The sequence below is a fragment of the Engystomops pustulosus genome, chromosome 1, assembly GCF_040894005.1.
Source record: "Engystomops pustulosus chromosome 1, aEngPut4.maternal, whole genome shotgun sequence".
NCBI lineage: Eukaryota > Metazoa > Chordata > Amphibia > Anura > Leptodactylidae > Engystomops > Engystomops pustulosus.
This window is the reverse complement of record NC_092411.1, coordinates 88865221-88891434: the sequence shown is the minus strand read 5'-3', so window position 1 is coordinate 88891434 and position 26214 is coordinate 88865221. Positions and strand designations below refer to the sequence as shown.

Genomic DNA, 26214 nt, shown 5'->3' with positions numbered 1-26214 from the left:
CATCATGCGCTTCTTGCGCATCTGTTTACATTCCCCTCACCCGCCATATCCCAAACTTATAAGAACGCTACTACACTTAACTTGGTGCAGGCTGGGACCGAGTCTGACCCTGGGGCTGGTCATATACTGCCGACGCAGAGAATTGCGGGGCCTACCTCGGTCCAGGTCTCAAAGGCCTACTATACCTCCTCCCACCCCTCCTCCACCTCCTCCTCCTCCGAATTACCATCCGTGGGCATGGCGCCATCAGTCGGTAGCTCTAGGCACAGCAGCAGTGCCGTCGCTAAGCGACAGCAGGCGGTGCTGAAACTGCTGAGCCTAGGCGATAAAAGGCACACCGCCCAAGAGCTATTACAGGGCATTCCACATCAAAGTTGTTAACTTTGTCGCCACCCTGCTGTGTAATCCCCAAAATATACTTGCAAACTTTTACCATTTAGGGATATTATTTCAGCGCTTCTTGCGCATCTGTTTACATTCCCCTCACCCGCCATATCCTAAACTTATAAGAACGCTACTACACTTGATCTTATACAAAAGGTTCTTAGAAGTGCTGTTTGGGGAGTAGCCTATAGACAGGGGCTTGGATTGGCGAAAGCTCGCCTGGCAGCGGAGCGCCAGCTCCATGCCAAGATCCAACTAACATAGTTTTAACTGCAGCACCTTTAATCTACTACTAGTTCACTGCCTCCATACATGGTCCCCTTATCAAACGAGCTGTGTCAGGCAGAATTTTGGGTTGTTTTCATGGCTTCCATGTTAACTTTGTCGCCACCCTGCTGTGTAATCCACAAAATATACTGGCAAACTTTTATCATGTACCGATATTATTTGAGCGCTTCTTGCTCACCTCCTTTGGTTCCTCTCTGCCACCCATTGGTTTGAAGCCTGAGTCCATTTAGGGTATGTTGCCATGCCACTCTCTAGCCTGCTGCCGCTGCCTCTGCCTCTGCATGCCATCCCCAATAGTGTCAGGGTCAATTATTGGATGTTTTACATGCTATCTAGCTTCATTCTGTCACTCTGTCATGGCCATGCTGTTGCCCATAATTTTGGCATAATGGTGCGATTAAGCAGCCTCAGAGGCATCCATGCATGCTGCCCCTGCTGTTTCCTGTCCATTTCCGTGGTGTTTCCATCCTTTTCTGAGGTTCCCAGGTGTTTGGCCAAGCTTCCCTGTGCAGAGCCTTGGTCCCCTTGAAAAATGCTCGAGTCTCCCATTGACTTCAATGGGGTTCGTTATTCGAGACGAGCACTCGAGCATCGGGAAAAGTTCGTCTCGAATAACGAGTACCCGAGCATTTTAGTGTTCGCTCATCTCTAATAAAAACCTGATCAGAGCATATTCAGCCATACTCTACTGAGTAATTGTGATGCTGGTACAGATGTTACATAGACTTTAAAGCAACTAAAGGTTTAGAGATTTAAAAGTTTTTCCTGCTCATTACTAAATTCTCTATAGCTTTGTGTAAATTGAGTCACATACTGTATATTGAAATCTTTTTAGTACGTTTGTAGTATGATTCATACATGATCTAAAACAGTCCATGGTAAAGGGGTTGGCTACTTTAACTCATATTTTTTGTAATGTGTATGTAAGTGTGGGGCAAGGATATTAGGTAATTTACCAATATATGTACATCTATTATAAGTTCAGCACCAGTTTCTTGACATGTAACGTGAAGCATCCAGTCTTTTACCTTATCAGTCAGATATTCCTGCCCATAAAATGGCTGCAGACGGAGGGTCATGTTATCTCTGTTCATCAAAGGCAGGACCTTAACCTTATAACTTATGAATACATTGTTCATGGACAGTTAGAGATCACATAACCCTCCATCTACGACCATTTTATGGTCAGGAATGTTTGGCTGATGAGGTAAAAGACAGGAGGCTTCACTTTACATATCAAGAAACTGGTGCAGAACTTATAATAGATGTATATTGGTAAATTACCTAATATCCTGTCCCCCCACACTTACACACACATTACACAAAACATGAGGTTTTGGCCAACCCTTTTAAGTGACAAATGAAGATGCAACAAGTTTTTTTTCTTTTATTAGTTGGAAAATGTACCTTTCAAATTAAATGTAAGGTTAAAGCTTGACAACTGCACACTATTTATCCCTAGTGAACTGAACCATTTTGCTTGTTACTAGTTTCCATGTTACTGAATATGATGTGCAATGTACATATCCTTATGCTATCTTACTTCTCTATTGCCTCCCCCATATGTGCACCATAAAGAAAACTGGAAAGTGTGAAATATTCATAAATGTGTTTCTATTGATCTGTGAAGCCAATATAAAAAATGACAAAATCACTTAGCAGCTTAAGAATCCGATGGGAAGTCGCTTCTATTTAATCAATATTATTACTATACTATTGGTAATATTTCCATTACATGCTTCTTTATTCTAAATCCCTTTTTCCTTAGCATTGTTCCCTTAACGATAGCAGATAATAGACTCAGAACCTATTGCAAACCGCCTAATACCTTTCTTTGTATTTAGTATTTGTAAATTGTATATATTTCCCATTTCCACCAATCACAACACAGTCTTTTATTCTTGGAGTGTTTTTGAAAAAAGAAAGTTATGATGTGATTGGTTGCTATAGAAAAAAAGGCAGTTACCCGTTAGACATTATCTTAACTGCCCACTCATACATGTGATATAATGGTGATAGTGTTGTTGGCTTCACTTTACTATTATTTAATACTGGACACTCTTAAAGGGAATATTTAAAAGTTGGCATCAGTTAAGAAATATGATAATAAAGATGGCTGCATCACACATAGCTGGAGATGATGTTACATTATGTGGATGGCAGGTGATGGTATCCAGGACTCCATTGGATGATGGATCAAGGATCAAGTGTTCCAGTTCTGTTTGAGGGTCAGTTGCCTAGAATAAGTTTTTATAAATACATCTCCATTGAAGGTTTTTATCAACAAACTTTTTTATGGTTTTTAATTTGGCCTTGCTAGCATTTAGGTCTACATTTATTTTGGACTCAAACCAAAACATTCTGAAGTGTTCTAGCAGTAGAACCCGAGAGCATCCAGCAACAATATCCTTGCCAACTACTGAGCATTCCATGAATGACTTGACTGTTGCCAGCCTAACCTGGAGCAAACGGGAAATGCAAACATGTCAGAGCCAAGATGTGAAGTCATCCATACAGCAGATGTTCCCAGAATTTATTTATCCTGAAAACATCACTCCTCCTACCTAGAAAGATAGATTCCTAATCCCCACTGCATAAACCAGGACTCCGAAGACGCACGATCCTGCTTGATTTGTCCATGGAACTATGCAGCGGGAGGACATATCATAGCTGGCCCGTACATACTACAGATGCAGAAGAAAAACATGTGTCCTTTCTGCAGAGCGAATATTGACCATAATATGACAAGGAGATGATCCAGTTATAAGGTCTACTAATGGGTTGCTGCACCAGTAACTCAACCACAAGGAGACCTATGGCCAATCTCCTGCTCTTCTATCTAGCTACCTATCATTTTCTACAAATCTCACATCTTTCTCTCTATCTACTGTATGTAACATAATATATTTACATGTCTCATCTCATCATTACAGAATTCTACAGAATAATTTTCTATTACATGACTGCAGCTCTATTTTCAGTATTATTTTTCTGTTCTTTGTACTTGTGCCTATTTTTTGAATCTTGTAAAAGGAATGCCCACTCTAAGATGAACAGAGAAAGAGGAAAACTGAAAAAAAAATCCATTCCAAAAAAAACATTCAGTTTTATTGGGTAGTTTTTATCAAAAGGGGGCTTTTGCCACCTTTTTCAATTACAGATCTTAACATCCCTTAATCAACATTGTTCTAGTCTAGTGTAGCTTTCTTTTTTTCTTTACCTCCAACTATTCCAAATCAATGACATTATTTTCCAATCTCTACTGTCAGATGGGCAGAGTCAGTGTATCTGTTATATGCCTGGACCACCTATCTGAGTGTGGATAGTATAAATAGGGTAATAATAGGGTTTTTTAACTTTAATATTTCCAAATATGCTAATTAATCTTACCGCTGTTAGGTGAGTGGTCCTGGGATGGAGCATATTGCCTGTCTCTGCCCATTAGTGACAGTATTAGTGGAGCAGCATCAAAGAATACACAGATGTGAAGTTTATGGAGGTAGTGAATGGATTTAAACCGATTCTGATTTTAAAAAGTCGCAAACAATAGGTTACCATATTTTTCATACACTTTTGCACCAAAGTAGGTTTTACATCGTTCTTACCAAAGTGGGAGGTGGCTGGGATCTCCTCTAAAGTTATCAACTTTTATACAAGAAAACTGTCATCAAAGATAACTATCAAAGATACATCTATAGCAGGTCCCTCCTGGCCTTGATGGGTGCATGGCGTACTGAAGCTGGGTGGTACTTAGACTGGTCTACAATCTCCTCCAAGTGGGTTCTTAAAGGAAACCTACCATTTGATTTGATGCATTATGAAGTGAACATACAGAACCTTGAGAATGCTGTAGCTACACTGATGCAGGATCATATCTTGGTTAATCCCTGAGCTGAGTGGTTTTGCTGAAAACAATTATAACATTCAGGACCCTGGGAAAGCTGGGTCAGGCTGGCCACCTATATCAACACATTAGACACTGAGCTTGTAAATACAAATAGAAATTAGTCAAGCATGACTAATTAATCTGAGCTGGGTCACTCATAGACGACCGGGGGATGGTGCAGCAATTGATTATTCTATCTGGCAGGGAGAACAGTGATTACATCATCCTCTCCTGCAAAGAAAAACTCACATGCTAGGACTAGTGCGTAACCAAGCACTGTGGGAGCCATAGAAGTGACAGAGCCTTTATATCATAATGTTATATCTGTTTTATCAGCAAAAAACAATCAGCACAGGAATTAAACAAGATATGATCCTGCATCTGTGTAGCTACAGCATTCTCAAGGTATGTTTGCTTCATACTGCATCAAATCACATGGTAGATTACCTTTAAATAGAGCAGTTGTCAACAGTCTGTATTGAAGTGTGACAGAAAGTAAAAAGTGGAGAAGGAAACTGGTGACAAGTGATTTATTAACACCCATTGTAATCAATAAATGTACTATCTGTTTTCTCAGTTTTTCTCTTTCTCTGATAGATCAACATTTTTTGCAGAAATTGAAAACCTACTGCAGTTGTGAAAGTAGCCTATCATCAGATATAGTGACTCAATTTTAGGAGCAGATGTATTAAGACAATGCCCATGTTACATTTACACCTGCTATTTATGTCATACCATAACATGGATGACTTCTAGATAATTTCCATATATTATCATGCAATCTCAATTCTCCAGCACTTTACACTACTGGAGATTATTGGAAGGTTAATAGAGGGCATGGATGGGTCTCCTTATCCAGAATTTCAGACGCAAATCTTGTAGGTTATATGCGATAGGACCTCTTCTAGTTGTAAATGGATTATGTAGAAAGGCAAATATGCTGAAATACAAAAAATGTTATTTGATTTGCAAAAATATATTTTACATGGTTGTATGGGTTTAGTTTTTAACTCTTTTAAAACTTGAAAAAAGATTGCAATTTAGAGCAGTAGACAGTTTTAAGGCCCTTTTCTGGCAAGTAGGAAAGATTTGTTATAATACAGAGAAATCTATTAATACTGGAGAGAGCCAGAGCAGACCATTGAGAACATAGGAGACCCCAGAATATTTTTCTCAGAATACTGGAGACCTCCAGACCAAACTATTAAAAATGATGAGGACCCGAAAGTGGACTAACAATAACAATGGAAACCTCCAGAGCAGGTGGGACCCGAAGGTGGACTAACAATAACAATGGAGACCTTCCAGAACGGTGTACTTATTATACTGTAGATCCCAAGGGTAATTGCTAACACTGAAAATCCCCACAGCAGACTACAAAGAATACTGGAGATGCCCCCAAACAGACTACTAAGAATAGTGGATATTCTAGAGCAGGCTACTAAACATAATAGAAACCCCAAGAGCATATTTTTAAGAATACTGGTCGTAGAGATTTGTATCTGGGGCTGAAACCCCTAATCATTGTAAAGGTAACTTTCAAATTATATGAGTCTTTGTATTCCAGCGTGGAATGGAGTAAACCAGGAAAGACACACTGTCCTTTCTGAAGATAAGCTCAAGACTGCTTTATTCTCTTTGGCACTGAAACTCTTATCTGGAAAGTCATAACACACTCTGCAAGGGGCATGCAAGTACACAAGCGGGCAATACTATTGGGTAGTTTGACCCTGGAAATGCAACACTATTGGATGGTAGCACACAAAGGAATGTAGAACCATTGGCTATCTTCACATAAACAAAATGCTCAGATGTTCACCTGGATACCTTCCTCTAGGTGGTGCTAGCGAGCACTAAGTTTTTGTGTGCTGAGGGGCAAACCCCACCCAAACTTTAGTTTTCACTACACAAAGTTATGTGAAATTAATGCTAAGTCTTTAAAATGTCTGACAGTATGTAAGATGGCATTGATATCCATCACACTGGCAACCCCCAGAACAGACTAATTGGAATAACGTAGAACCCAGAACAAACTACTAACAATACTGCTTATCAGATTACTAAGAATAACGGAGACCCTCGGAGCAAATTACTAAGCATACTGGTGACCACATCTGAGCAAACTAGTTACAATGTATGGACAAAGAAGAAACTACTAAGAACAATGAAGACACAAGAGTATGCTGCTAAGAATAATGGAGACCCACAGAGCATACTACTAGCAAAACTGAAAACCCCAGAACACAATACTTATTATTCTGGAGACCCCCAGGGCAACTACTGACAATGATGATCTCTAGAGCAGACTATAAAAGTTACTAGATATGCACATCTCAGACTACTAAAATACTGAAGATGACCAGATCAAACTTCTAAGAATACTTGAGACACTCCTGAGCAGACAATTCAGAATTTTGGAGTCTCCAGAGCAGGCTACTAAGAATTATATAGACCCACGAGCAGACTACTAATAACACTGGAGACCCAGGAGCAAATTTCTAAGAATATTGGAGACCCCCAGAGAAAATTTCAATTAATAATGGAGGCCCCTAGAGCAAACTACTAAGAATACTGACCCCCTCAAAAAATACCCTTAATTTGCCTCATCTATGTTCCAGACTCTGTTCTGTCTCCAGATGCTGGTGGGACCATCAGAAGCCAGAGTGGCAACTGGTAGAGTAGAGTACCTGACAGCAGTGAGTGTACAGCTGAAAAGTTCTCACCGCTTCAACGTCCTATCCTGCTGCTTTGCTCTGGTTGCTGTTGCGTGTTTTAAGTGCAATGAAAGTAGCAGGAAAGGACCCAAGAACTGCGAGTACTTCTCAGATGTATTCACTGCTAATGGAGTTCCTGTCCCATTGAACATAGTGTTGGCTTTTTTGCTGTCAAATTGTACCCCCTCCCCCCAGGTTGAGGGGTCAAATGGTGCTCTAGATAGATGCCTACCCTCACCTTCGCTCTGTAATCCAATGTAAAGTATAGAAAGATTTGATTAGTAGTACTGTGAAAAATATGGACAGGTGTGTACAGCTGTCCTATGTAAAGTATACAGAGATATACACAGCAGTACTGAGGGCAGCATGGTGGCTTAGTGCTTTGCAAAACTGGGGACCTGGATTCAATTTACAGGGTCAACTTCTGCAAAGAGTTTGTATGTTCTCTCCATGTTAGCGTGGGTTTCCTCCAGGCCCTCTGGTTTCCTCCCACACTCCAAAATATACTGGTAGGTTGATTAGATTGTGAACCCCATTGGGGACAGGGACTGATTTGGCAAGCTCTGTGTAGTGCTGCGTAATCTGTGTGCACTTTAAAAATAAAGGAATTATTATTATTATTGTAAAGTATAGAGAGATGTGCACATGTCATGTATGATGTCAATTGTCAACTCTTTGTATTGGTAAAATACACTTTCAGCAGAGAAACAATAGTGTAAAGTTCTGAACACTCTTGCAGGACTCTCTGAGCGGCAGGTATTAATTTTGGTGCAGGGTTGCGTCAGAACCATGCTATACTTTTCATTGGGATGTAAGCTTGTAGCACAAGAGATTAATGAATTGGCACATGGACTAAAATGTTTAGAACTCCCTAGACCAGCTTTTAGCTGTCTTTTTGTGCCACAAAATGCACCAGAAAACTGTTGGATTCCCAAGCGGTGGGAAAATTTTGTGCCCAAAAATAGTCGAGAGTGCTGGAAAACACTAATTTTGTGGTGCTGACACTTTATAAAGAGGTGCAGAAAGGGGGGAAAAACTACGCCAGTCACTGAGCCCTTCTTCCTGTGTTAATCTGTATACCAATTTTTCCTTAAATACTCTCTTTGTTTCATTAGTCGTTTACACATGAAAATCCTTCAGTCGAATACTTATCATAAGTTAAGATTTTATTAATACTGAAGAGAATTTACAAATCCTGTCTCCTGAGAAAAGACATAATGCATACGACAAGTCGAGAGTGACTATGAATGATTTAACTCTTGCCAACGCTAATTGAAAGTAGAGTAAACCATCAAAGTGCTTTAGATTAAATGACCCAGATACCATAACAGCAAAACATTTACTCAAACATGCATGTAAATTGTGTCAATGAAAAGCGGTAAACAGCAAACAGCTACTTAATAGTGAAGCAAATGGATCAAAGAACTCATTTTTTTTAAAAATGATCCAAAATTATGTTCACCTTACATACTAATAGGTTCTCTTTTAATATCAGCAAACATTGTGTATTATCAGAATGCTCACAAATGGGCTTAGAACTAATCTGTTATGAAACATTACTCATTTACATGTATGCAAATTGAGATGAGGGAATCTGCAATCAAAGCACAGAAACTATGGCAACATTTGTGATTTTGTAGACATTGAATATTTATATTTGTACATTAAAACTGTATTAAGGAAGTCCTGTACTGTCGCTTTAACTCAGGGATCTGATTAATGCTACACTTTCCCTGTGTACTTAAATAAAACTCTATGGCCGCTTATAGTATGGTTTGATGCATAGAACACATACAGGACTGTATCCACCGCTAGTGTCTATTTTTACCCTCACTATCCTATTGCACGGTTCCCACTGCAGTTCCCTTTAGTGTATGCCTTCCTTCCATGTGTCTGTGCCTTATAGCACTTTGTGCCTGCATTCTCTCAGTGCGTTGCCTTGGATGTTATAATATGAATGCTTCCTAGCAGCAGCCTACCACATCACAACAGTCTGTCACATTAGGTTTGTACTGAAGATTTTCCTTCTTTGTTTCCTTGCATCCTTCTCCCATTCCTGTGCCTAAATTCATCCTCTGTAGCATACCCCTTCTTTGCAGATCATTGCTGTATCTGTCAATTTCCCCTTCACTCTTTCTTTCTGTGGCTGTTGCCTACATCCTAGTCCCTGCCTGCCCTCTGGCTTTCTCTTCTCTATCCCACTCCCTTGTCTCTCTCCCTCCTTCTCCATTTCAGTACAGTATCATTCTTTTCATAAACAAGCACAGAGACCTCTCTGTGCATTTCTGTGCCTCTCTTTCCTCTTCCCCTTTAATCAATAGCCACACCAGGAGAGTTGCTCACATGAATGAGTCCTTGTGAATCTCACCCCCAGACATCTTTCAGTGGATGTGCAGACCAGAGCTGGAAATCTTGCTCAACTACCCTTACTTATCCTGGTTTCCTAGAGTCTGAGGTTCTGTCATGTTGACCCGTGGAATATGCCGGTCTTCTGGTCTCTTTGTCCAACCTTTTATCCTCTTCATTCTCATCCTGCTTCTCGGAGCCCAGGCTGAAGGTAAGAAGATGCTCAGCATCATTGATATCAATGTCTTGCTTCTTTTCATGCAAGCGCTTTCCCTTTAAATCCTTAATGCATTGACTGCTTTAAATGTTATAGAAAGGCGTAAAGAAAAGCCAGAGTAGCAGCATGGGATGAGCTAGATCTTGCAAAGCTTAAGGTATTAGGATTGTGTTGTTGCTATAATATATATGGGAATGTGAAGAAACTTGTATGTAGGACACAAAAGAAGCACATGCTCCATTGAGAAAGTATTAGTGTGCAGTGTGCTGCTGCTCCCCTCTGTCACAGCAGGAATTATTCGGAATATTTCAGTATTGGAGAGTTTATGACCTGGTTATTATCAGGTCCTCGGTATGGTAAATGATGCTTTAGATTCTATACGTTGCGTAGAGATGGTGTAGATGTGGATGTTCAGTTGGATTGAACTTTCTCACTCTGGGACTTTGTGTTCATCAGAATAACAGGGCAGTGTAAGTGTCCACATCTGATCCCACCGCACCTGGTGCTCTACTGAAGCCAAATATTGTCTGAGTGAAAGTTAATCTTAAAGAAAGATTCCACTCTGTATCTTTTTAGGCAGGATGGTGAGATTTTTTCCTTTTGATCTTTTGCTTCTCATTTTGACTATTATTAAATGTGAATATGAAGTCTTTTAGATTTCAATCTTTTTGATTCCCTAAGCTCAGTTTCTCCTCTCTTCCACAATGCCTTGATTCTTATATCTCTGCCACTTGGATCAGGGAAGTTTCTTCTGTATTTGATGTCTTTTGCTATGAGGCTTCAATGTTTTTCTGTGCTATGAAATGTTTATTAAAAGACATGCCCCCCTTTCTTAGAATATAAAATCCTTCAAGATCTGAGGCTAAAGAGATGCACCGTATCATCCAGATTCTGGGAATTGCAGAAAAATATTCTCTTTTTTGTTTTATAGTCATGAAATCCCCCCAAAAAAGACATTCAATTGTTTTTGGAAACTAAGCATATACTACTTATTTTATAGTAAGTCACCTTGTGCCAACACATGGTTAATCCTTGGCTATCAGGATACAGAAGTGCTTGCATCTTTAGACATGTGCTTGATTCTTATTATACGGTGTGTTAAGGTGTAACGTAACCAGCACATATTACTATTAGTAATCTTATGTGGGCAGTGCTGTGGGGTGGATATTCTAGTAGATACTGATAAAATGATATAGTATCTTAGTATCTCCAGGTTCTAACAGGCATTGATGCATTTATAGAAGAATTTCTTCATAACAATGTATTATTAATACTGACATATTGCTGGTTATATAGTGTCCAGATGCCCTCACACAGTTAATCTAATGTAATAATTTCATCATTGACTAATAAGGTGATGGAAATTATTTTTTTCATGTGTAACCAATTGGTTAATGTTTAATTGTAATATGCAGAAAGCCTATAGCAATGTAAATATGTTCAGATGTAGAAGACAATTTAATTAGGCAATTTTGATTAATTAATTAATTAAAAAATATATAACATTTTTGTGGTTTATGCCCCTTATTTATTTTTGCATACTACTTTCGCTTGTCATTAATCGTGCTTCTTGGTAAAGTCTTTTGTGCACGCTGAGCTGGTTTTGATCTTCTTTGTTTTCACTTTTTTCCCCCAAGAATCTAATTACTTGTCTTAAACTGTGTTTTTGTGGCACATCTGATTTTTTTCAAGGCAGCATCAAGGATGTGTGTCTAATAGTATCTGTTATACTGGATAATGTGATAACACATAAGATCTAAGAAATTATACAATGTAAAAACCTACCAGGGTTGGTCCCTTCTCCAGAATGGCAATGTTGTGGTTGGATCTTCTGAAAAAGGTTTATTAGAAATTGGTAATTTTTGTGAGGTGGTAATGAATGGCTAGACTACACTTAGATTTATATTATGATCAGTGTCCACTTCCAGACACAGTGATATTCACAGGTAATTTTGGATGAACCTAAACAAGTAGTTGTAGTGCTGTTTCATCAACATTTGGGGTTTCTGGTGTTGCTTTGTCTTTTCAATACAAGTCATCCTCGAGCCCTGCCACTACAACGCAGTAGTCTATAGAGGGTTGTTCTGGCTGTGAAAGGCTCTGAATGTTGCCATTTAAGATATACCATCTGTCTGCTACTGGAGCTAGTTCAGTGCCCAATGGATTAGTTTAGGTTAGGCACAGGTCTCAGATAAAAGTTGTGACAAGAATTTCATGAAACGGTAATAACAATAGCAGCAAATATATTGATTTCATAATTATTTGGTGAATGTTTGAGGAAAAGCTGTGCTAACTTGCTGACAATTATTTTATCCCTGTTGTATACCATTACTTGTAATGATACAAATAGGTATCATATATCACACAAGTTTAAATCCTTCACTGGGAGACATATTCTGGAGATGAGGAGGTACTGAAGCAAGACAGCCATACAGTGCCCAAGTCTACATAGGAAAGGCTTTGACATGATCTAGAAAGTTCATTTTAAGATAGTAATTTCAGTCTACAGTATGTACCCAGATCCAGAATGATTTCCAAAAACAAGTGTCACAGACTTTTTGGCACCATTGTGAGTTTTCTGTCGTTGGATTGTTTCTAACCATAGGTCATAATAGAGTTCTATCGATTTCTCCATCATTCTGTTTTACCGAGTTACAGCCATGTTACAATTTGCCCATGAGTGAATCTTTATGTGTTTCCTTAACAGAAAAGAGAACTCTCATACCACTTTTCACTATTCTGATCAAACAGTGTCACACTGAGGTTTTTTGGGCCCATTCTATATATTATATTCTATTTTTTAATCTCATCTTCCATCAGCCCCTTGTAAATGGATCACATTAGCCACCAATGTGTGTTCTATTCTGGACCTCTAGGGTCCAATATTGGATTAGAGTCCAGGCCGACTGGCGGGCCCTCAGGTGGGCCAGTCCAACGTTGGATTGAAGAGTTTTATGAAGTAAGCCTGGGGGCACTCTGTCACTTTGGACATGCTATCTAATCATCAAGCAGCATCTTTCAAAGCAAGATAAAATGAAAATGAAGAGGTGTGATATATTACTTTGTGGGGAAAGGTTCAGTATAAATTGTCCTTGTATATTTAAATTGCTACTCATTCTAGATTTAGGAGTCCAGTGAGGTTTCCTATTAGTGCCTGAAAGTCTTTCCTATCTAAGAATATATACATAGATGGGTCTCAATCAGTGGAAAACGACAAGCCACATAGTTTGCGGGCTTTATTAGGTATTTTTTTCCCATATCACATATAATAATTAGGGGGCCTGGTACAGATTTTGCAATGGGGCTTGCAGATTCATGAAACTACTCTGCCCACTGATTCCTACTGGTTTCCTTCAAAAACATATTTTAATTTACTTAGCAAACCCTGCTGGGTATGATTGTGCTAACAGATATGACTGTATGTTAAATATGACAGGACATGTAGGACATGATTCCTGTCCCGTCTTCCAAGTAAATCTATGTAAACCAACAATGTGTATGTAGCAGTATGCCCAAACTAAATACTGTAAAATGTGTGCATGTGCTTCATATGGAAGTTTCAATTTCTGTCTATTTAATAGCTCTAATTTCATCTCTTACAACAGCTGCCTCATAATGAGACATGTTTAACACTTGAAGAAATGACTACTTAAAAGAATACATGTAAGAAATATGACAATTCTGCCACATGTGTTTAAATAGAGGAGGTGTGGGGAAAAGCTGAAATGATTTCTGAGCACCTTATGACATTGGAGCTGTGCCATTAGTTACACACATGGAGAAGAACTTGTCACTTGATTGTGTCCCACATAATTATTTTTCCTTCTTTTCCCGGATAAAAGCTTTCTTGACCAATTATGCGGAGAAAAGTTCTATACCTTTACCTCAAAGAATGGCTGGAAAAGTTCATTCTTTTCAATTAGCTTAATGATTTACGCCAAACTGCCGAGAGCTACCGAGTCTAAACTGTATATATCTACAACTTGACCAATTATACTAAACGCAAGACATCAGCAAAACATATCTGGGCAGTGATCAGTGACCCTGATCTGGAGATCTGTCCAGTCTTAATTTTAAAAAGTTGCAAAATAAAAGGTATGAAGAACATACAATCCTATCCTAAGGTTAGCAACCACACAGAACAAGCGCTCTTTCAAAATGCAACCGAACGCTTAATTCACACGGTCTAAAGGCTGAATCAAGTCAATGCAGCTTAGCTCCACTGAAATTAATGGAAGCTGATTCCTGAACTATTTTATAACCTCTTAACACACCATGACATAACTGCAAGTCATGGTGGCATCAAGGATGTATGAAGAGGGCTCACAGGCTGCCACTTTGGATATCCATTATCATTATAGCTGGGATGTAACATATGTAACGGTCTGTCAGGGAGAGCCTGTTACAAATCTAATGGAAAATCCCCATATTCTGCAATACAACTCTTTGCTGTATATGATATGATCAATCAGACCTCTTTGGGTTCAAGTACACTAGGGGGGTTTAAAATGCAGTAAAAAAAAGGATAAAAAAATAAAAGATCAAATTACTCCACTTTCCCAAAATGGCAAGTATATATATAAAAACTCTATAAGAACTCTGTAATGGAAAATAGTGACCAAATGTCTGAATCCACACTTTTACATTATTCTCCATCATATTTTTGAATAAAAAGTGATCAAAAAGTTGTACAGCCCCCAAAATGGTAGCAATGAAAACGTCACCTCATCCAACAAAAATGACACCTTACACAGCAGTATGATAAAGTTATTTATATTGATATTGACTCCCCCAGCACGAGGAGTGTCACATCATTATACAGGATGTCAGTCATGTGTATAGGAGTATCTCATACACACACAGGCTGCAGGGCGCGTGGCTGTCAGCACCAGGAAACACATAGAGAAGCCAGCACCAGGAGTGTCACATCATTTTGCAGACTGTCAGTCAAGTTTATCTCATACACACACAGGCTGCAGGGGGCCTGGCCACCATCTCAGGAAGTATAGAGAGTAAGCACCAGGAGTGTCACATCATTATACAGGCTGTCAATCAAGAATTAGGGGTGTGGCTGTGTCTCCCGCTCATGAATAAGCTGGACAGCTGAGTATGATAATGATTCATTGGACCTCTCTCAGTTCATTTGAATACAGCTTTAATACCTGATTGTTTAAGTTTACAGGCATGCAGAGGGACAATGAAGGGATAGCAGCAATGCTTTCTAATGGCAGTTATTGAAAATATAGTTAGTTTTGGGGGTTAATTTGCTTGACAGGTCCTCTTTAAAGTATATAAGAAAATGATATAATTGTTTTTATCATACAAATAATACCATCTATGTGCTGAAAATGGACAACCCCTATTGCAGAAAGAAGGACGTCCCATTTAATGTGGAAATGATTAGAAACAATTTCTGTTTATTGTTTAGCAGGTAAAAAAAAAACAAGATTGAGAGAAATTAAACACATCCCTGACTCTCGGAGTAATAAAACGGCAAATGTTTCCCATCCTAATTTCTTGAGTGATATATTCTTTGTTATTGTGTCCTGGGGCAATTTGATATGGTTAGTACCTTCAGCATCTAAATGTTTCAATTCAATTACTAAATGTTAGACAGTTATAGGTGTACAGAAATTTGTGTTGCATGAAGGCTAGTGCAGCCGCGACACAAAACGGTCCCGTGCGAAGCAAATGTGGCGCAGACCCTTCTTAAATATATATGCGAGTAGTTTGCACTAGAAAGAACGTGCACAGTCCAACAGAAAACTGGGGCATGGAGCTTAGTAAATGTGCCCTAATGTGTTTCAGATCTCCATCATGCACATGATTATAATGATTATTTATTTACAACACATCATGCAACACACTGATATTGCAAATGCAAAGAAGATTACCTAAGTCTATTTATGGAATCATAGAGCTCTGCATAAAAAGGTCATTGATTCTGATCAAATTTTACCTGCACAGTTAGAATCAATGAGACTCATCTGCTTTGTTTCTACCATAGTAAACATAAGACTTTGTGTCGACAATTATATTTGACTGTTTTCAGCACAGTGATGCATTCTATTTCCACTAAACGGCTTTTCCCATGAAATAAGCATGTGCATAAGAAGGCGGCACTCACCACTATAGTGGAACTACTTTATTCGAAAACCGGTGCAATACAGGGAAAACACTGGAACCCGACGGTGACAGGCCGCTTCGCGCTAACTAACTCATCTGGTCAACGGCTTGAAGATGCGCTAGTTTGCGTGAAACGGCCTGTCACCGTCAGGCTCCAGTGTTTTCCCTAGTAGTTCCACTAAAGTGGTGAGTGCCACCTTCTCTTTTTATGCACATGCTCGTTTTGGACTTTTTTTTATCTCGGCTGAGAAACATCATTAGTGAACTTTATGGATGTAGTTTTTTGCCTCTACGAGCTTATCTCCATTAAGGACACCCGTGTGGGGCCTTACAGGGCTGAATAGTGCAGAGACTCTACATCTTTCTTTGGATTTCCCATGAAATAAAGTTCTCAAATTTATATGAGTATTTAATGAGTTTACTTACATATTTTCCCAAGAATTCTTGGTGCATCAAATATAGTGAGCTGAGATGAAACTCACCATGGCCCATGTTTGTTCCCTATCTTGCTGCACCCGCTTTTTATTAAGTCACTGTGGGGGAGAGAAGGTTAAAAAAATTGCAGTTTTCATGGCATGCACTAGGAATTGTTCAGAAACCTGGTATTGGGGGATGATTTTATTGGCCATGTTGTCATATAAAGACATGACAAAGACGACGAGCCTCTGAGTCTCAACTGTTTTGCTCAATTATCTCACTAAACTTTCTGGAAGTGCTCTACTATGGGCACAATTTCTATAACTGGTTTGTTCAATGTTATTCTATGACAGGTACTGCAAAACAGTACTTCTTGGCTTCTAGCGCCTAAATCTTCATTGGCAAGTAACAGTCAACAGCACCATAAATTATATCATTGAAGAACTCTGATAGATATTGTGCATCAGGGGTCAGGAACTGTGCTTGGTTGGTAGATTGTACTTTGTTCCTTTGGAGAAGAATATATAACAAAACATTTGAAAATAAATATATCATAAGAAAAAAGTCAAGAGTTGTAAATTTCTTTCATTATTTTCTCTAGTAATGTTAAAAATGTGCTGATTTTCTTTTTAGCCAAAATAAATGCCCCCCTCATGTTCTATTGCCCTGTAGCACAGTCTAGTTGAGGATTTTGTTTTAGGGCTAAGTTTACATCACCACTAATGGTGTTTGCTACTCCAATCTAAAAAGATAACTTAGCCCTTAATATGCTCATGGTAAATAGAAGCCCTTCCACTTACCATCCATTCCCATTGAGTATGAAAATTTCCCATATGATATTTAAAAATGCAAAATTAGTACTACAGTCCGCATTATTTTTGCTGTTAAAAGTGGCCAGACACCACTACCTTGGGCCTAATTTCCATTTTCAGTTCTCACAGTAAAATATTGTAGGAGCGACGGCGTTTCATAGCTCTGCCCTTCTTCAAGCGCCAAACTAGAAGTCGATAGGTTAGAGCCAGATGATGCGCAAAGCCATGAAACGGCTGTAGCTCCTACACAGGTGAGGTGTTGTTGCTGTCCTCCCTCCACAATGTATATTGCTTGTATGTGACTATGTTTAATTAAACGTCACTTTAAGGAAGAAACTACAAAGGGGTGAGTGCCATTCTCTTTCTCTACCATCATTGCAAATCTAATAGAATTCTACTTAACGAATAGAGCACAACCCCTGAAGGCCCCATTTTGTGTATTGGCCATTGATGTTTAGAGCCATTAATCAGTGCTGTCTATGTTTTTCTCCTCTATAAATGAGTTATCTTGAGTTATGCTTTATTTACACTTTCTTGATCTTTTGTCACATAAATAGGCAACTTATGATACATTTCTTCATTTATATCCCTGCCCCTCATATTTTTCTTCTTATAAATGTTCCAAACAAAGGGGCCCTGAATACCTACTTATCCTCTTACTCCATTGTTAATGGTGATGGAATGGTTTGCTATAATTTCTTCTGTTGCCACTCAAATAAATTGCTTTCCTAAATGACTTACACTCTTCTCCAAATGCTTCACTAATTTAATAAGTCTTTTCACATTCTCTTCTAAGTGCTTTACTCAATTGCCCTTCTCTTAATTTTTATGTTCCCGATGTACCATCCTTCTATGTGCCCTGATAAACACTCAATCAAATGATTCCGTGGTTGCTTGTATAGTTGATACCTTTAGTACATTTCACCTTGTATTTAGACATCATTAACCCTTTAAATCTTCATCAGTTCAATTCCCATTTCTGCAGTTACTAAAATAATACAATTTAGATATAAAGTAAAAGTTCCTGCCTCCTTGTTCTTGTAGCTATGTGGAAAATTAAGAGAGAGCTCTGTTACATTGTTGCGTGATGTCATCTAAGGTCCTGTTACATTTGCAATGCCTTCCCCATGTATGTATCTGATCATGTCATACCTACATGGAGCATGGGGATGAATATAAGTCCATAGAGGCATATAATCAGTGTATATAAGGTTGGAAAAAGACACAAGTCCATGAATTCTAACCTTTAAGAATTAAACAAATGTTTTTCCCCATAACCTGTGATATTTTCTCTCTCCAGAAAGGCATCCAGGCCTCTCTTGAACATGTACATAGAATCCGCCATAGCAGCCTCCTGCGGCAGAGAGTTCCATAGTCTCACTGCTCTTACAGTACAGTACCTTTGTCTATGGTGATGGTAGAATCGCCTCTCCTCTAGGCGTATAGGATGTCCACTTGTCCTGGTTAGAGGCCTAGATATTAAAAGATCTTTGGAGACATCCTTGTACTGCCTGTTCTGGTATTTTTGCTTTGTGATCATGTCATGATATGCCCTGTGATCAGTAATCTACATGGGATGGATGTTGCAATCATAACTGGGTAAAGTACCTTAGATGACATCACCCTGGTCACATTACATTCCGAGAAGAGGTATGGGACGTGGAAGGGTGTAGATGGAGGGATCGGCCAAGCAGGACTAGACCCCTCTGATGCCAGGTAATATAAAATAACTTTGATATATGAAGATGTGAGGAAAACTATTTTTAACAAAAAAGAAGGGTGACATTTAGTTAATAGGGCTCTATGGCAACCTGTCACTAGCTTTATCTGTGAAAGTGTATTGACAGGTGTACTTAAAAGTTTTATTCTAATAATTCTACACCAAAGCAAAAGAGGATATGTGTGTCAGGCAAACAATACACATAAAATCACTAAGTATAAACCACCAAAAAAGGACAAAGAATACACTATTTACACTACTTATATAAAGAATCGCAAAAAAATCTTTATTTCATATAGAATATCTTAAAAACATTAAATAAATGAGCAGACTGGTGAATAAGCAGAAGATGTGGATGCCACAAATGTATAAATCAGATCAGAAGAAGCATTGTTTGAGAAACACGTGTTGAGGCTGGGTGTCCTGCCTATGGTCAGCATTGTTTACATTGTGTTTTCACTTGTTTGTGTACCTTGATTTTTGTCCCCTTAGTTTACCGTTAGGTGGCGTACCAATATCTAATGGGTATTGATGATGGTTTACATTTTTAATCATCAGTCTTTTTCCTCAGCAGTTATGTAAATGAGACACACTCTCGCTGAAATAATTTATTTATACACATTGAGGCAGCCACATCCTCCTTTGTCTGTATGTTATACCTGTCTGCTTACTTATTTTACTGTTTTTTAAATATTGTATATGAATTAAGTTTTTTGTAATTTTTCATATAAGTAGTGTTTTCTTTATTTGTCCCTTTTTTTCTATGTAAATTTACAATAGAAAACTACATTTGTTGTATTCATTGATTTGTTGACTGAATCCTATTGACTATATCCAAAGACTTAGATGAAAACACTTTCTAAAGAGCCCCTACAGAAGGCTGTTAGAAAGTTAAAAGAATACTGTACTATTTTCATTAAAATGTCATCCATTAGAGAAATGTGTGAGTATTATTGTGAAAGAACAGGAGGAGCTAAGCAGATTGATATCCAGTTTTGTGCTGGAAGATTTTGAATAACAGATTTTGAATTAAATCCTTTCTTCTTATATGCTTATGAGTCCAGTAGGTGGTCCTAATTAGTGATTGAAAGTGATTAAATGGAAATACTGGTAGTCATTAAGTGATTCCTACTACTAAGCACTGAAGAGCTTCAATCATTTACAAGTGATACAGAATGTCTTCCAACAAAACTAAATATTAATTGATTTGGCATCTCTGGCTGTATAACAAAATGCTGGTAGATGAAATAATATTTTCATGGGGACCCACAATTTTGACCATAAAACCCCAGTCTATATAGCCTACTAAGGGAAAGAACACTAGGCTGCCTCTAGATTCTGCTCTGTAAGTTAATATGAAAGTTAGATAATTGAACAAATGTTTATGTTGTAACATATTTGGGTCAAAAACCGCAACCTTTCCACTAATTTGTTGCACTTTACAGTTTCAAGTGAAAAAAATGGTTCAAATAGCATTTAAAATTTTCTGCCAAGAACCTCTTACATCAAAAATTTGACACATCTAACTCCAACCGCAAGACAATCCGAAGAAATTGATCTCATTGGGCATGAGCGCAACACTGGCGGTGTGCTGAGGTCCTGATAAATATCCCCCATTGTCCTCATAAGGGGCCAGCCAACCTATGAGGACTGCAAAAAAAAAAGCATCCCCTGCCCCACCAATCTCAAATGTTTACACGCAAATAACTGGGATTTTTACAGAATAAATGTTCATGGGTCTAGGATTCAATAACAGTAAGATTTTCTATCACTCCAACTGACAATTGACAGCCATGAAAAATGCATACTGATGTGAGGCTCCTCTCTAATGGAGGCCAAATGTACAGAGCCTAGAATCAGCAGTATATGTATGTATAGATGTTTCCAGATTCAGTTTGAAATGGGTTGTGCCGCTGTCGAAGACTGATGACTTCTATAGACGTCAGAACTTGGCAGTCTTATTCTCTGATCCTATTCTTGGAGCTTGTGTGGTATTCCCCTTCATGGCTTAGCTCTTGTTACTAGATATTTTCACTTCACAATAACAGCACTTACATCCCCAGCTGGGGAGAAATTTGACAAACTGACATGTTGGGAAAGTGGAAAATATGACAGTGTGGCTATACACCCTGAGCCATTCTGCTACTAATATTTATCTACAGAAATGTCATGGTTGCATTCCAGTTTTTTTTCTGTTGACTGCTACCACTAAAATCAGTTTTATACACTTTAGATTTTCATGCAGCTTTTTAGACAGTATTGGATTCAGAAGGAAGGTGTAAATGTAAAGGAAGGACATTATTCTTTCAGACTGGATCCACCTCTGTTTTGGCTTTAAAAACCTGTATAAAAATCACGAGCTCTTTTTTAAGGTGCGTTCATGCGTTTTTTTGAACGTTAAACAATGTTAGCTGCTAACTATGCAGCTGAGACCTTCAGTGTGTGGATGTTTCATAGGGTAAAAATCGCTTTAAATTATAAGAGAGGTTTTATAACTGAAAACTACGATTTAGACTTCAGCATCTAGTCCATTTAAATCTTCATTTCAGCCTTTTTCTCTTTACTTGATTGATGTGTTATTCAGTGCTACTTTATAGGAGCAACAAGTAATAATGTTTGATATTAAACTTGCATAGCCATTACAAATCAAGCCCCTTCTACACAATTACCATAGGGCTGAAATCTTGGTTCAACCATTCGGTCTCATCAGTGGTGTGTCCTACTTACTTACCAAGCCACCACCATCACAGTGATATTATACACTACAAGACAATGTTTTCCTGTGAAATATATTACTGAACGAATTCTCAGTGGTAAAGTGCTCCAGATAGAATTCAAAAATATTAAACAGTGTAAAAATATATGAAAAAAAAGTAGAAATAAAAATTTTTGATGGTTAAAAATTACCTCTAAATTAAAATACATACCGTATATACTCGTGTATAAGCCGAGTTTTTCAGCACAAAAAATGTGCTGAAAAACGTCCCCTCGGCTTATACACGAGTCTATAACAAAAAAATTACCCACTTAAAAAAAAAATAAACTTAAATACTCACCCTCCGATGTCAGCGCAGCTCCCCGATGTCGGCGCGGCTTACCGATGTCCCCGATGTCAGCGCGTCCCGTCTTCTTTCTTCTCCGCGGCTCCTCTTCTCTCTTCTATCTTCCGGCATGGAGGCGGCCATGGTTTCTTAGTGGCCGCGCATACTATGACGTCAGCAGCGGCCGCGTCATAGTATGTGCCTGCTAGAAGAAGAGATGGCCGCGTCCATGCCGGAAGAATGAAGAGGAGCCGCGGAGAAGAAAGAAGACGGGACGCGCTGACATCGGGGACATCGGTAAGTCGCGCCGACATCAGAGGGTGAGTATATAAGTTTATTTTTTTAAGGGCCGTGGGGGCAGGCTGGCTGTAAACTACTAGGGGCTTGCTGTATACTACTAGGGGGCTGCTGTATACTACTAGGGGGCTGCTGTGTACTACTAGGGGGCTGCTGTATACTACTAGGGGGCTGCTGTATACTACTAGGGGGCTGCTGTATACTACTAGGGGCTTGCTGTATACTACTAAGGGCTTGCTGTATACTACTAAGGGCTTGCTGTATACTACTAAGGGCTTGCTGTATACTACTAAGGGCTTGCTGTATACTACTAAGGGCTTGCTGTATACTACTAAGGGCTTGCTGTATACTACTAAGGGCTTGCTGTATACTACTAAGGGCTTGCTGTATACTACTAGGGGGCTGCTGTATACTACTAGGGGGCTGCTGTATACTACTAGGGGCTGCTGTATACTACTAGGGGCTGCTGTATACTACTAGGGGCTTGCTGTATACTACTAGGGGCTGCTGTATACTACTAGGGGCTTGCTGTATACTACTAGGGGCTTGCTGTATACTACTAGGGGCTTGCTGTATACTACTAGGGGCTTGCTGTATACTACTAGGGGCTTGCTGTATACTACTAGGGGCTTGCTGTATACTACTAGGGGCTGCTGTATACTACTAGGGGGCTGCTGTATACTACTGGGGGCTGGCAGGCTGTATACCACTGGGGGCTGGCAGTCTGTATACTACTGGGGGGGTTTGACCAATGCATTTCCCACCCTCGGCTTATACTCGAGTCAGTAGTTTTTTCCAGGTTTTGGTGGTAAAATTAGGGGTCTCGGCTTATACTCGGGTCGGCTTATACTCGAGTATATACGGTATACAGTTTTTGGTATCACTATTTTTGTAACAGCCTAATCTATGAAAGCAATACATATTTTTACCATTAAAATAGACATACAAAAATTTACAATTCCACAAAAGAAACAAAACAATCAAAAAGTCATACATTGTCATAAATGTTACACTTGGAATTCAATTCTTTCCACAAACAGCAAGCCAACAGCTCCATCTCCAGCTAAAATTAAATGTATATCTCAATACAATTATGGAATTACATTATTTATAGTCCTCTCCATGATAAATAATACAAGTACCACTGAAAAACTCATCCTGGAAAAAAACAAGTCCTCAAGGTAATGCAACAGTATAAAAAAGTGTAGTGGTTAAGGCACATGTGCTGTGATGTTATAGTCACAGAGGTGCAGATAAAAGTGTTATTTATGGAATGGATTTTATATTTACATCATTTTCACTTTTGTGTTAAAATCTTATGTGTTAAAATGTTATGTTTTTTACACTGATATTTATTCCCTAACAACATATATCTTCTACTTGGTTAATAATTGAAATATTTGTTTTGAAAATATGTAAAGTGCTATCAAGTGGCCAACTTTCTGGCCCATTGATTTTAAAGGTGAGAGGCCTAGAGATAAGGTCCTCATACTCAGCATATCTTAGTCACCATTCTTTTTCATTAGAAATGTCATAAAGCAATATGTCGGTTCTAGAAAAACATGCATAGCTACAGCAGCTCAGGCTGTAGAGCACATAGTGTAATATGCACAAGCTAAAGTGCTGACATTGTTATATAACATATCACATTGGTGCACAATGATGCAAGTATATTAGAATCTTCTGGAAATGTTAGCTGACATGATATTCAACAAGATGACAATGTGCCATCATCATAAGTTTAATTTACTGTATTTCTCATATATGTATAATTCATGCAGGGTCATAGCGATCCCATAGATGCATCATATGTAAGCTGTGATGATGTGTTTCACAGTGTATACACACAGCATATATCTAATCTGTCGGAAGGGAAAATCAAATTGTCAGAGCTGCAGACTACAAGGTCAAACAAATCCTTCATGGCGAATATTATTGTATGTCTACAGTTCCGTGTTCAAATTTTCTGCACAGATAGTCATGAGAAAAAGAAAATACACCTTCTTGGATGTTCTATGGTTTTCTGAAACAGAACATAATAAATAACAGTTGGTCCTCAAAGGGAAAGGGTCATGAAGATGGTCCACTGTCCTTCACCAACCTTGAGATTTAGTATTGCACATCAAAAGAATTTTATATGCTGTCCCACCCTGACTAATGTCCCATATGATACCTGCAGCGCCCCCCACCTACAGGGGCTTGTGATGATGTACCTGAATTATCAGCAATAAGCCACAAGGAGACATTCCAGCCTGACTTATCACTACTCTTGAGTCTCTTCAATGGTCAATTAAGATTGCCACATGGCTGTTTGAAAATTGTTGGCTACCATTCAGGTGTAATTTTTTTTTTTTTAAGATGGTTTATAATATAATAATAATAATCTTTATTTATATAATGCCATCAAATTCCGTAGCGCTTTACAAATCATAGGGGACATATACAACTATATTACATTACAAAGGACAAACAGTCATATGGAACAATAGGATTGAGGGCCCTGCTCACAAGAGCTTACAGACTATGAGGATGAGGGGGTGACACAAGAGGTTGTATAGTGGTCCAGCCATTCTTTATAAGGGAACAATATAAAATTATTTAATAAATAATTTACTAAATAAAGATGTTGCTGTTCGAACCAGCCCTCAGCCGCCATCTTATTTACAAGGTGCAGGGTGAAAAAGACTGCAGAGAAGCCGTGAGCTTGGTATATATCAGCTGTTTGCCGGATAACAGATGGTTTAACATTCTCTACTTATACACGGTACCAGAACCAAGCTTCTTGGAAAAAAAGAGGGGTGAGGCCAGTTATGCAGTTTAAGGATAAAAAGGTCCTTGTATACATTTTCAGGGGATTTATAGGATGGTTATTACTCTTCATTTTTTATTTTGGGGACCCCCTAGAAGCCTTGGGCTCTGGGAAACTGCCCAACTACTCTTATTAAGTTTCATGATCAATTGTTAAACATGGAAGAGATAAGTTTTTTTTCTTTCGTAAAAAAGTGCTGCCTATATTTTTTTTATGGAATCCTGTTCTCCTGAATACTGATATAGGTCTCGGCAATCATCCCAGGAGGTCATACACTTACACTAGCAAAATATGTACAGGATTCTTAACCATTCAAGCATCTCATCGTAAACACACAGGTGCTCCCAAACATATGTTCTATGAAATTAGGAGCAGTTTAATGAAGCGTTGACTGTCAGCAATATTCCACATTCACTGAGGTCATTGGATAGATTCACCGGTTAATAATAAAGAATTTTTGGGTCTTCTTTAAGAACCTACACTATGAAAACAATAGGTCAATACAAGGAAACAGGAGGTGGAAATCCACTGGCTCAACTTACAGGCCTGCAAAAATTATGATTTTAAGAGCAACCAAACAAATAGATATTGTCCTAGGTCACACTCCAAAAAATGAAAATGTAGAATTTGACCAGGTTTATGGGTAACTATTGAAATGGGTGAAACATCCCAACATATAACCTGTTTCCATGCAAAGTGCCATTACTTATGTTTGACTTGACAGCTGCTACTGTGCCATATAGAGGGTGATCAAGAGTGTGGGATCCCAAGAGGCTTTATAAACTATATATAGTGCACAATATACTATACAGTATGTGAACAGTGGCTGCACTCCATTGTAATATTTGTTTTCTTGTTTCATTATACTGTATTTGTGAACAATTTCTGATATCTTCATAGCAAATATTCTAAGCCAGAAAGAAAACATGAAAGCGTGGGAAGGTCTGTAGGCAACGTATATTACATTTACACTAGACCCTACAGTATATCCCCTCTGGTATACAGGGTTTACATGGAGAATTGGATGATAACATGTAACCAATCTTGTAATTAGATACACCAACATTGTGACTCACCTTGACTTATATATCAATGATTTATGCATCAAAGCCTTAAGATACCTCCTGAATATAGTTATATTGCTTTTCTATGACTTT

General features: G+C 38.6%; 1 protein-coding gene across 3 annotated transcripts in view; it reads left to right on the top strand.

Annotated features, from left to right (window-relative positions):
- The first annotated feature begins 9087 nt into the window (after positions 1-9087).
- SEZ6L (seizure related 6 homolog like) overlaps positions 9088-26214 on the top strand; it is a 275273-nt gene continuing 258146 nt past the window's right edge. The window contains exons 1-2 of one of the 3 annotated variants that reach the window (XM_072147007.1): positions 9088-9277; positions 9720-9829. In XM_072147007.1, the coding sequence (XP_072003108.1) occupies positions 9736-9829 (94 nt within the window). In that variant the 5' untranslated portion in view covers positions 9088-9277; positions 9720-9735. Of the gene's footprint in view, positions 9278-9311; positions 9830-26214 lie in introns of those variants that run through there. The other 2 variants (XM_072146997.1, XM_072146989.1) reach the window with 2 other exon arrangements.